At 43.0% G+C, this 13,240-nt stretch overlaps 1 protein-coding gene across 2 annotated transcripts in view; it reads left to right on the top strand.

The window, feature by feature from the left end:
- Positions 1-13,240, top strand: part of ADGRA3 (adhesion G protein-coupled receptor A3) — a 132,025-nt gene that overhangs the window by 113,645 nt on the left and 5,140 nt on the right. The window contains exons 16-18 of one of the 2 annotated variants that reach the window (XM_032400098.1): positions 5,473-5,618; positions 8,100-8,195; positions 8,338-9,521. In XM_032400098.1, the coding sequence (XP_032255989.1) occupies positions 5,473-5,618; positions 8,100-8,195; positions 8,338-9,521 (1,426 nt within the window). Of the gene's footprint in view, positions 1-5,472; positions 5,619-8,099; positions 8,196-8,337; positions 9,593-13,240 lie in introns of those variants that run through there. The other variant, XM_032400097.1, reaches the window with a different exon arrangement.

Here is a 13,240-nt window from a genome sequence, read left to right as displayed (position 1 = left end):
GTTTGATACAGGTTTTGGTCAAGGTCTTGCCTTTTGTCTTGCTGATAAGTTCTTAGCCACTTACGAATAATAACTAATTAAATAAAAGCAGGACGTGCTTGGTCCAGTCACTAGAATGTGTCATGAACCTAAGGTTGACAACTAATCCAGTATTGTATAGCTGACATCCAGTTTAAAATGCGAGTGTGCATAAGAATCATGGAGAGGATTAAGGTGCTGGAGACTTTATTACTGCTAGTGTCACTATTGAAAAAATTACCTCTCTGCTGTGCAGAGTATTTCTGTTGTAGGCCATTAGTACACACTGGGAGTCCAACTTGATTGGACCGTACGAGAGGTCAGATAATGGGTCTTGGGTCAGCTGAATCCATGCACAGAAGATAATGTTCTCTCAGCCCTCCCCCCCACCCCTTCTGATTCCTATTCATCTTGTTTGTAGGTCTCAGTTTACTGTTACTGTTTGAGAGATACCGTCCCTCCCCTCCCCTCATTATCCCATGGTGCTTATTAAATTTCCATGATGCCTACAACCCTTCACAGTTGACTCCTGTTTACCTGTTCTCTGTCTCTGGACCCGACGCTCTGCAAGGAATCCCACTGATCTGATTCACCCGTGTTTATCCAAGGATCAGCACAGGACCTGACCCAGAGTAGGTGATACTAGATGCTTAGCAAATGTTTATTGGGCGAATGAACAAAAAAGTCCTTGGTTTACAAATGGTAGAAGTCATTCGACCCTGGAGCCATTTTGAGCAGAGGTTGTGAGGAGAGTGCTCAGCACACGGTGGTGGTAAAGGTAGTCTCGGTTTGTCTAAAAGTATTCATTGTTTTCACGAAGCAGACACCTTGATCTCACTGAGGCAATGAATAGAAAGAGGCCATTGTGAAGATGACTGCCTTTCATTGTCCTGAATGATATTTTATGCCGTTTCTAGAAAGAAAAGGAGAGGAATTTGCAGGGAGTGTTCGGGGCCTCTACATTGAATGTCCATGGCTTAAAGATGTTTTTTTTTTTTTTTTTAAGGGAAAGGCAAGTCTTTAGATGTTTTTACATGTCATTTGCTTCTGTTTTTCCACTGTTTCTCCTTCTGTGAAAAACATAACACTCTTGCCGTTTCTGACTCAGACATGACTGGCTTCTCTTTGCCGTTTTGGTGGTTCAGTTAGGAGCCAACCGAGCGGGGAGTCGGGGGAAGGCAGGCAGGACTGGCCTGCGCTTCCAGACACTAGTAGGTAGGTTCTAATTCTGTGTCTGCCAGGATGACTAGTATTGATGTAGGAAAGATGTAAAGGTTCGAAGCCAACAGCCAAGAGAGAATTCTTCCGCAAGAAGGTGGTTTTATGAAAGCACGGGGACAGGACCCATGGGCAGAAGGAGCTGTACCCGGGTCATGACAAGTGGCCCGTTACATACTTCCAAGTTGGGAGGGGGTTAGGGAGAGTGAAAGTCTCTAAGGAATTTTGGAAGCAAGGTTTCCAGGACCTTGAGGGGCCTAGCTACTGTTGGGAATAAGTCATTTATTGCCTTCTAATAAAACTGTAGTCATGAGACCCTTCAGATGGGTATCGGTGGGCCATATGCTTGGGGGATGATTGCCAACAGGCATCTTGAGGGGTAGAGATAAAGGAAGTTTCTAAAGGAATTTTTATGTGTTAAAGTAGACTTACAGGATCCTGGGGGTTGGGCTAAGCTTGGCTTTTGCCCTTAGCAAAGTAGTAACATCGAGGCAGCTGAGCCCCTAGAGGAATGTCACTCAAGGACTTGGCAATGGGCTGTAGGTAGTAGGAAATTTAATAATTTTTCTTCTGCCTTTGTTTCCCACATCTGTATGATTAGTCACTTAGCCTAGTAGGGGTTTAACGTTTCTTCTATAAAATAATGGGTTGGGCTCGTTAACTTACATGATCATTAAGGTTCTTCCAGCTGAGCCCTGAGTGCACCTGCTAGAATCCTAATGTGTGCATACCTTATATGCAGTTTTATATGTGCACGTAATCGGTGCAGTTTTATGTTTCTTATTTCCCTTTCAGAGCTCATATACTTTATGGACGGCGCGAACGGGTTCTACGATGCTTGCCTCCCCACAGTGATGGGTTGAGGTTATTGGAGGGGCCATTAGGCACCAGCCAGGTCCTTCCCACTCCGAGTCGTAAGTCAGTTCTGGTGGTACGGTCGGTGCGTTCTGCAGGCTTGGACTCTTTTGCAGAAGGAGCTGAAGAAGAGCGGGGTAGCCGAGTGTCAGAGTAGCGAGGGCTGTTCACTCCAGGTGGGAAGGGTCCTGGGTTCTGGGTCATGATGTGCTGCCAAATAATTGTGTGATAATTAATTTTCTGGTCCTTGGTTTCCTTAGCTATGTAGTGAAAAGACACGGCCGGATCTTACTTAAGTCACCTTGTTGCTCTACCTAACTCCATGATTTAATTTATTAAGTACAGCTCCGGCTAACCTTCTCTGGTGTCCTTTTGTGTCTCTTCTCAAGAGTTTTTCTGCCGTGGCACGTGAAATGCCTTGGGGAAATTTAATCAGTGAATTTGAAGACCTTTTACTTGCCAACTACTGCAAATGTGTTATCTTAACTTTCATATTAACCCCAGGAGGTACTCGTTAATTCCTATATTTTATCAATACAGAAACTGAGTCTTACGGAATTGAACAACTTGTCCCAAATCACTAGGCTATTGGGTGGCAGAGGGGTGATTCAGATGCCAGTCTTGCTGACTCAGCTGTCGTCCCCCGCGAGCCGCTTCCCCCCGCCACACCGGGGTCACTATGCTTCACTATTTAGTGAGGACCAGCACAGCCTAATAGAAGGGGCATGGGTTTGAGTTGCAGCCCTGCTACTGACCAGGTGACCTCTAGTGATGATTGCATGCCTTTCAGGTGCAGTCTCATGGTCTGTAGCTCAAGGTTAATGCCCTCCACTGAATGGTGACATTAGGAGGATAAAATGGAAGCACTTACAAATTGTCTTCGTACATTTTGGGGCACACAGTGGGCATTCAATAGTGGAAGCTGTTACTATTTTACATGTATTCATACATGATTATATGAATATAAAGATCATTTTTCTGCACACTCACTCTACATGCTGTACTATCTTAGGGTTATTGGGGGTTACAAATATGATCGTTACAATGTCCAGTCTCTAGTTTGTGAGAGCTTATATATGGTTCAGTAACATATAAAAGCAACTCTTTAGGATAATTATTTTATATCCGTTTTACAGCTTTGGAAATTGATGTCCTGAGGTCAGGTGACTTTCTCAAGTAATCATCTGTTGCATTTAATTAATCGTTTACATGCCCTATGAATTAGATTACTTATTCCCAAACTTTACAAACTTTCCACATGTATTTCTGATTTATGTGAAAGAAATTTGACAGGTTGCATTTCAAGTGTCTGATGGAGAAAACAGTAGGAGGTATCCCATTCCAAAAGAAATACCCTCTCTGCCGGTTCTCTGCTCCCCCTTTATTCTGGTTCTCATGGAATATCTGGGGATTTGCTTACATGATGGTTACTAGGTGACATCAGACCCCTAAAATTCTACCATTAGTAATAATTTTGTTTGACTGAAGGCTTTAGTATCTTTCAAGTGTGAACACTGGAAATTTTGAAATGCCACAGGAAACACTTCAAAATCTAAAGGTTGAGTTTTCCCTCTTAGATCTAAAACAAGAAAATGCTCCATCTTGTACCTCCTGTGTTGAAAATATTTTCACTCCTATTTTTTAAACTTATTTACTTCACCGCTCGGTCTTGTTCTTCTGACCTCGTCATCTGAGAAACCTCCAGTGGAGCGCCTACCATTTTGAGTCAATACCAGTGATTTGTCTTGAACATTTTGGTGTCTATGTACCAAATTCATTGACACTATTTTTACATCTAGTATTGGGTATGACTCCAGATAGTCTAAGGTTTACTTTATGCTTTTTGTTCTACTTTTCTCTGTAAATTTTGCTTTTACCATACGGACAGTAAAACTAATGGAAACCAAGGAGCCACTTTTCTCCTTATGAAGAAAATAACTGTGAGTTTTCTAGTTTGGCCAAGCTGGACCCACCCTGCCAGCCACTTCCCGAGTCAGAGCAAGATTCAGACTGGACAGTGACTGTCCTCATTTTTGTCCTGCAAAATAAGACTTGGGTTTTCACTTGCCGCATTTTGGCTGCACACTGATTCTCATGAAAATGAACTCTGGGCAGCAATCTAAATGCGGTTATCACTGCCCTAGGTTTGATAATGTCAATCAGTTTGATTTTCTTGAGATCGGAGAGCCATCCTTTTAGAAGGAAAAAATTTGTCTTGAAGATTTTCGTTAATAGGATTTTACCTGTGGTAATTATATAAAAAGAAATGATCAAACAGATAGTAAGTAATTAGTCAGATAAGAAAGCTGAATAGTGTCCTTGATGTTCCAATGATATATACACTTTTCTTAAAATGGATTTAAACCTTTCTTAGGCCCATACATATCTTCATCTAGAATTCTAGCTCCAAATAGAGTTGCTTCACACACAGGTCACATGGTAAACATGCCCTCCATAACCCCCTGGGGGAAGAAATTTAATTAGTGTGACCATTACATATTCTGCAGGTTTCCACGATTTATTGGGTACCTGTTAAGTCTCAAATATTGTGCCCATATAGTCCCTGCAGAAACGCCAGAGATAGTCATTGATAATCTTCCCACTCTTCCAATGAGGAAAATTAATTTAGAGAGGTGACATTATTTACTTAAAACCACACTCCTAATAAGTAATAATAAAAATACAGCTATCATTTTTCTTGATTGCTTATCATGGGCCAGACAATGTGCTGAAGGCTTTATGTAGACGATCTTAGTTAGCCCCACAGTACTTTCATCTCTCTCTCTGCTTACGAACAAGGAAACCAGTGTTTGAGATGTTATGCGCCTTTGCTGAAGTTATCACAGCTGATAAGGGGTGGATACTGGTTTTAAAACCAGGTAAGAGTTTTGATTCTAGACATCACCCTCTTACCCGCCAATATATTCTCTTGCTGACCTACCGTTATCATATACGAAAGCTCTGAATTAGAACAACTCAGGGCTGTCGCACAAGCTTATTCTCTACCTTCCTCCTTAAAATGGGCCTCAGAAACCGAACTCTACTTTATAACATGGCGTCTGGGTGAAACACACCTTTGGTTTAATGTTGTGTAAGAGTCAATTCCATGGTGTCTGAAGGGTTATCTTGGGTAAACGTTGTGTGTGGTCTGTGGGTCTCCTGGATCTGTGGGAGGACATGATCCTCTGTTACACGGCTGTTAGAACGCTTTGTTTCATTAGTGGGCAGAGGAATCCATCTTTAGAATATACCTTCATGCTGTTTTTGAGTCCTGTTTTTGAAAGTTACTTACCAGGTATTTTCGGTAACCTTGGAGGCCCCTGTTCCTGGGGAATTTTTTTTTCTCCTTTCAGTTTATATATTCTTCAATCTTCTTTCTAGGTTGGAATAATTCTTCATTATTCCACTCTTGCTACAGTACTATGGGTTGGAGTGACAGCTCGAAATATCTATAAACAAGTCACTAAAAAGGCGAAAAGATGCCAGGATCCCGATGAACTGCCGCCTCCTCCAAGACCGATGCTCAGGTATCTGATACCCTTGTTTACTGTGTTCTATTAAACGTTCATTAAACAGTTGAGGTGAAGCCGTTTTAAACATAACAAAACAATGCTGAGTAAATTTTGCAAAGTCCGTAAGCTGGGCTTCCTGGGTTTGAGTACTGGCCGGGAGCCCCTTGTGAGGTTCGCTACCCTCTCCCGGCCTCCGTCTCTCATCTGTAACGTGGGAATAAATAAGTGCCTTAAGGTGGCACCGAGCGTCTAACAGGCTCTAAGAAAATGTTAGCTGTGGTTATTTCCTTGGGGTCATGTCAGAGATTTTAACCTCCGCAAGTATGTTTCCATTTTATTATTCTCCACAAAAGACAACACAGTTTTGGAGCTACACCCTTCTTCCCAATTATAATAAAAAAATAATGGATTACTGGGCTGCAGGAGTAAAAATTGAGCAGCGGTGACTGGTGGCCTGAACGCTGGCTGTGGAGCTGGCACCAGGCCAGGCACTTAAGCTGTCCTGCATCTGAGGAGTTTCCAGTCTGCCGGAGGAGACCGTGAAGAGCCGGCTGTGGGTGGGGTGAGACCTGTGGTGGAGATAACATTCTTCTGGAAAGTGCAAACAAAGGCGCCATTAATTTGGGGGGAGGGTGGGTGTTGGGAAGTATTGACCATTAGGGATGATCTTCCTGAGTGATGAGGGCAAAGGCCAGAGGTGACGCTCCAGATACAGGATTATGCGGGGAGCTGAGGGAACTGTGAGCACGCACTTTGGCTGGAACTTGCGGCATTCGGTGGAGATTGCAGGAAGTCAGGGTGAAAGCTCTGTGTCAGGCCTCTGGGAGCCGTGTGCAAATGCGGGCAGCCATTGAAGACTTTTACCTAAGGGAGTGGCCCCATGAGGTATCTTTTTAGAAGGACAGCCTTGCATTAGAAACCCGTCTCAATGGGAGAGCCTGAGGGAAGGAATTCTGCCGAGAGGTCGAGAGGTCGAGAGGTCGTTTGCTTGCCCGCGGGAGGACTGAAACCAGAACGGCGTCAGAGAGAATAGCGGGGGCGCGTGTTCAAGACACTTGAGGCAGGTTCTCTAGAATGGATGGCCAGTTAGATTTAAAATTGTGGAAGGGAGAGATTTTCTAAGATGGTTTCAAATTACTCTAGCAAGGGCACCTCAACACATGGTGCTTCCATCAGCTGAGAATATAGAAAACATAGAATGGGGGGCGGGGACGCTCAGAGGACGTAGGCTCACTAGTACTTCCTGTGAGTCGTTCACATTGTGGGAAACCCGGGGGCTCAGCAGGGAAGACGGTGCTCAGCGTTTTGCAGATAGCTGGAGATGTTCTCGCATGTGGTCGTGAACCACATGCCCCGGGGAGAAGTTAGTTAAAAGCATGGTCCCGGGGCCATGTTGACATTTAGTAGATGGGCCATAGCCAATAAAGGGAAGAATTGAAAGAGAACACCTGAGAACATAGAAGATTCAGGAGGTGAATGGTCCCTGGACGATGAGGGGCAGCAGGAGGGCCCGGCCACAGAGTTGGGAGGCAATTTGACACGTCTGTCCCTGGCCTTAAAAGAATGGAGAGATGGTGTTTGAAGATTTGGGGGTCTCATCTTCCTTCCTGTTAGGTTCTGAGAAAAAAAAAAAAAAAAAGACACCAAGCACAGGCGTTAATTAAGTCCCCAATACAGTCTTCAGCCAGCCAGCTCAGGACCTCGGGCTGTGTCTCTACAAAGTGGCAGATGCAGAGTTAGGATTATGACCATGCCCAGGAGGACCCAGCCAGGGCACAGAGTTCCTACTGTCTCAGAGAGCTCAAAGAAGGTCTGGCCGAGGAAAGAAGTTTCTCTTTGTAGGGCCCGCCGCCACTCTGTCTCCCTCCGTTCTTAGGCACCTTCATTTTTCCTGCTGTCCCCAGTGAGTCCACGGGAAAGGAGTCAGGAAGGGCCTGCACACTGCGTGCAGCTGCTGGGACCGAGCACCTGCTTTGCCTGAGTAGTCGACTAGGCATAAGCATACACAGCGGTAGGGTGTCCCAGAACACGCAGGCTTAACCAGACATTAATAAACAATGTCATTACGTGTTTTGTCTGACGTATGGCACAGGGAGATCTTAAGGTCCATTTGGTAATGGGCTAACTTTCTGGTTCACCAGCTGAATCGAAAGGAAGCCCGTTAGTGCCTTCTGAAAGAAAAGAATAGGAACTAAAACCCTACCTGCAGTAGCCGTGCTTGTCCACAGGGTGGCAGAAGCCGACCAGCTTTCCTCTAGTCGGAAACTTGGTAGCCTGCTTTAAAAAAAAAAAAAAAGATATCCAAACAAAAATTAAAAAAAAAAAATTCAGAAAGTTATTGTTAACAAAGCAGCCTCCAGAAGTTAATTTCCAGTTTATTATTGGGATAGGAATAATAATTGGTCACGAAGGAAGGACTTTTGCAGGACGGAGACGTGCAAAAGTCGCGCCTTGGTAACTTGAATGATGAGCTATTTGCATTGTTCCTTCTTCCAGGTTTTACCTGATCGGAGGTGGCATACCCATCATAGTTTGTGGCATAACAGCTGCGGCCAACATCAAGAATTACGGCAGTCGGCCAAATGCACCCTAGTGAGTGTTTTGTGTTCTCTGCATACCTGACCCCATTGCTTCTCTTTTTAATGATTTCCCAGGCCCTAACTTTATTGCAGTTTCTGGGACAGTTTGTTGATGCGTCGTAGCATCTGACTCGGTTTCTCATTTTCTTTTCTAGTTGCTGGATGGCCTGGGAGCCCTCCTTGGGAGCCTTCTACGGGCCTGCCAGCTTCATCACTTTCGTAAACTGTGTGTACTTTCTAAGCATATTTATTCAGTTGAAAAGACACCCCGAGCGCAGATATGAGCTGAAGGAGCCCACCGAGGCACAGCAGCGGTTGACGGCCAATGGAAATGGTGAAGTGCATCCTCAGGACTCCCTGTCTCTGTCTCTGATCTCGACGTCAGCATTGGAAAATGAACACACTTTCCATTCTCAACTTTTGGGGGCCAGTCTTACCTTGCTCTTATATGTCGCCTTGTGGATGTTTGGGGCCTTGGCCGTTTCCTTGTATTACCCCCTGGACTTGGTGTTTAGCTTCTTTTTTGGAGCTACGTGTTTAAGCCTCAGTGCCTTCATCGTGGTTCACCACTGCGTTAACAGGGAGGACGTTAGACTCGCGTGGCTCATGACTTGCTGCCCCGGCCGGAGCTCGTACTCCGTGCAGGTTGACGTGCAGCCCCCCAACTCCAGCGGCACGAACGGAGAGGCCCCGAAGTGCACCAGCAGCAGCGCTGAATCCTCATGCACCAACAAGAGTACATCGAGCTTCAAGAATTCCTCCCAGGGCTGCAAATTAACAAACTTGCAGGCTGCTGCAGCTCAGTGCCATGCCAGCCCTCTGCCCTTGAACTCCACACCTCAGCTCGATAATAGTCTGACAGAACATTCAATGGACAATGACATCAAGATGCACGTGGCGCCTTTAGAAGTTCAGTTTCGCCCAAACATGCACCCGGGCCGCCATCATAAAAACAGAAGTAAAGGACACCGGGCAAGCCGGCTCGCCGTCCTCAGAGAATATGCCTATGACGTCCCAACGAGCGTGGAGGGCAGTGTGCAGAACGGCTTCCCTAAGAGCCGGCCGGGCAGTAATGAAGGACACTCGAGGAGCAGAAGAGCGTATTTAGCCTACAGAGAGAGACAGTACAACCCACCCCAACAGGAGAGCAGTGATGGCTGTAGCACACTCCCCCAGAGCCCCAGAAATTTCGAAAAGCCCGCTTCAAGTAGTAGTAAGAAAGATGCCTTAAGGAAGCCAATTGTAGTTGAACTTGAAAGCCAGCAGAAGTCTTACGGACTCAACTTGGCCATCCAGAATGGACCAATCAAGAGCAACGGGCAGGACGGCCCCTTGCTGGGTACGGAGAGCACTGGCAACATTAGGACCGGGTTGTGGAAACATGAAACTGCCGTGTAGCCGGCGGCGGGGGCGGGGCGGGGGGGGCGGTGGCTTCCGAGGCAGAAACCCATGCAAACTGTGAGCTTCACATTCCTTTAAGCTGCGAACCTGTGCTAACTGTTTACGGCCACCTTAGGGATTCGGCACCGTTTTGAATAAACTTCTACATTTGGGATTTTATGGATTTTATATCCCCCCCGATTGTTGCTTTTTTTTTAATGAATTAAAAAAAAAAAAAAAGCCCTCCGAAGCATTGTTTTAGTTGTAAAGCACCAGCAGGACTTGGAGAATCTGAAATGTAATTTTTTGGAACCTGTTATATCTACTTAACATTTCAGGCTTGTATTTAATACAATAAATAGGTGTTTGTGTCATTGTGTCAGTCTTACGTTTTTGTATTTTATAAGAGAAGCATGTAGTTCTGTTTTAATCATGTTTATATGTGGGGATATCTTAATGAGCATTATACGTAAATCAATTATCAGACTTTCACAGAATTAACTCCGCTGATTATGACATAAATCAAAGCTCTTTTGGATGGATGTATTTTAGAAATACAGTTTTAAATGCTACAAGGTTTTTAAAAGATCTCATGGAATGTTTTTTTGAAAATCAAAATGCCTAAACTTTCTAAATTGCATCACTTTGCCGTATCACTTCGGTCCTATTAATATTGTTTTGTCACCTTTGTGGCTTTTCAGTGATTTACATTTCAGTTTAATTTTGTTACTCATTCCCCCCCCGCCCCCTCCAGCACATATATTATTCTTGAATGTAAATGAGGAGTAAGTAAGAATCACACTCACTTATTCTGAGTTCTTCAGTATCGGCTGTTATGTTGGCCTATACTTTGTTCTCGAAATGATAGAGTTCCTCAGGTTCATGCTGAAGTTCTCATCTTTAAATTGCATTCTGAGGGCAAAAACTTCTCTGATCCAAATGTCATCGGTCCTTGATGCACTACAGTTCTTAAACATCCCTGGCCCCTGGTCTCACTGGAGTCCATTCCTGGAACTCTGTTTTGTTTTGTTTTTTAAGTTATTTAATATGTTGCATTTTTAAAACAATTTTAATTCTAGTATAGTTAACGTGCACTGTTACATTAGTTTACAATAGTATATATTGCTCAGCGCATGTCATAATAAGTGTGCTCTTCAACCCCTTCACCTATTTCAACTATCCCGCCACCCTACCTCCCCTCTGGTAAACATCAGTTTGTTCTCAGTAGTTAAGAGTCTGTGTCTTGGTTTGTCTCTTTTTTCCCTTGTTCACTTGTTTTTCTTAAATGCCACTTTCGAGTGAAATCATATGGTATTTGTCCTTCTCTTACTTCATTTAGCATTATACTCTCTAGATCCATCCATGTTGTTGCAAATGGTGAGATTCCATTCTTTTTTATGGCTGAGTAATATTCGTGTGTGTGTGTGTGTGTGTGTGTGTTCATATACCAGCTCTTCTTTATCCATTCATATATCGATGGACACTTGGGCTGCTTCCATAGTTTGGCTGTTGAAAATAATGCTGCAATAAATAGAGGGGCGTATATATCTTTTTGAATTAGTGTTTTCATATTCTTTGGATAAATACCCTGTAGTGGAATTACTGGTTCACATGGTAGTTCTATTTTTAATTTTTTGAGGATCTCCATACTGTTTTCCACAGTGGCTGCACCAGTTTACATTCCCCCCAACAGTGCACAAGTGTTCCTTTCTCTCCACGTCCTCGACAATACTGGCTGTTTCTTGTGTTGTTGATTTTAGCCATTCTCACAGGTGTGAGGTGGTATCTCATTGTGGTTTTGATTTGCATTTCCCTGATGATGAGTGATGTTGAGCATCTTTTCATGTGTCTGTTGGCCATCTCCATATATTCTCTGAAGAAATGTCTGTTCATGTCTTCTGCCCATTTTTAAATTGTATTCTTTGTGTTTTGGGGGTTGAGTTGTGTCAGTTCTTTATGTATTTTGGATACTACCCTTTATTGGATTTATCATTTGCAAATATCTTCTCCCATTTAGTAGATTGTTTTTTCATTTTACTGATTCCTTTTGCTGTGTAGAAGCTTTTTATTTTGATGTAGTTCCAGTAGTTTATTTTTGCTTTTTGTTTCCCTTATCTCAGGAGAAATACCTAGAAAAATGTTGCTACAGCTGATGTCAAGAAATTATTGTCTGTTCTCCTAGGATTTTTATAGTTTCAGGACTCACATTTAGGTCCTTTATCCATTTTGAGTTTATTTTTGTGTATGGTGTAAGAAAGTGGTCCAGTTTCATTCTTTATGCATGTGGCTGTCCATTTTTCCGAACACCATTTGCTGACGAGACGGTCTTTTTCCCATTACATATTCTTGCCTCCTTTGTTGAAGATTAGTCAACCATATAATTGTGCATTTATTTCTGGGCTCTGTTCTGTTCCATTGATCTTGGGTCTGTTTTTGTGCCTGTGCCATACTGTTTTGATTACTACAGCTTTGTAGTATATCTTGAAATCTGGGATTGTGATACCTCCAGTTTTGTTCTTCCTTTCCAAGATTGCTTTTGCTCTTTGAGATCTTTTGTTCCATACAAATTTTAGGAGTCTTTGTTCTAGTTCTGTGAAAAAAAAAATGCTGTTGGTATTTTGATAGGGATTGCATTAAATCTATAGATTGCTTTGGGTAGTATGGACATTTTAACAGTATTTGTTCTTCCAATCCATGAGCGTGGAATATCTTTCCATTTGTTTGTGTCATCTTCAGTTTCTTTGATCAATGTTTTACAGTTTTCAGACTACAGATCTTTCTCCTCCTTGGTTAAGTTTATGCCTAGGTATTTTATTACTTTTGGTGGAATTGTAAATGGTTTTTTTTTTTTTTTTAAGATTTTATTTATTTATTTGAGAAAGAGCGAGAAAGCACAAGAAGGGGGAGTGGCAGAGGGAGAGGGAGAGGGAGAAGCAGACTCCCCGCAGAGCAGGGAGCCCAATGCGGGACTTGATCCCAGGACCCCGGGATCATGACCTGAGCCAAAGGCAGATGCTTAACCAACTGAGCCACCCAGGCACCCCTGGGATTGTTTTCTTAATTCCTCTTTCTGCTACTCACTTTTGGTGTACAGAAATGCAGTGGATTTCTGAATATTGATTTTGTGTCCTGTGACCTTACTGAGTTCATTTATCATTTCTAGTAGTTTTTTGGTGGAGTCTTTAGAAGTTTCTTTAGTATAATTTCATCTGCAAATATTGAAAGTTTTACTTCTTCCTTACCAATTTGGTTACCTATTATTTCTTTTCTGTTGTCTGATTGCTGTGGCTGGTACTTTCAGTACTGTGTTGAATCAAAGTGGTGAGAGTGACATCTTGTCTTGTTCCTGACCTTAAGGGAAAAGCTCTCAGTTTTTCCTCAATGAGTATGATATTAGCTGTGGGTTTTTCACATATGGACTTTGTTGAGGTATGTTCCCTGTAAACCTTTGTTTTGGGGATTTATATCATGAATGGATGTTATACTATCTGTTGTAATGATCATATGGTTTTTATCCTTTCTCTTGCTGATGTGACTTATCATGTTGATCACTTTGCAAATATTGAACCATGCTTGCATCTCAAGAATAAACCCCACTTGATCATGGTGAATGATTTTTTTAAATGTATTTTTGGATTTGGTTTGCTAATATTTTGTTGAGGATTCTTGCAACCATAT

The sequence above is a fragment of the Phoca vitulina genome, unplaced genomic scaffold (genome assembly GCF_004348235.1).
Source record: "Phoca vitulina isolate PV1807 unplaced genomic scaffold, GSC_HSeal_1.0 scaffold3, whole genome shotgun sequence".
Lineage (NCBI taxonomy): Eukaryota > Metazoa > Chordata > Mammalia > Carnivora > Phocidae > Phoca > Phoca vitulina.
The sequence above is the reverse complement of the archived record's forward strand: the minus strand, read 5'-3'. Positions and strand labels throughout refer to the sequence as shown.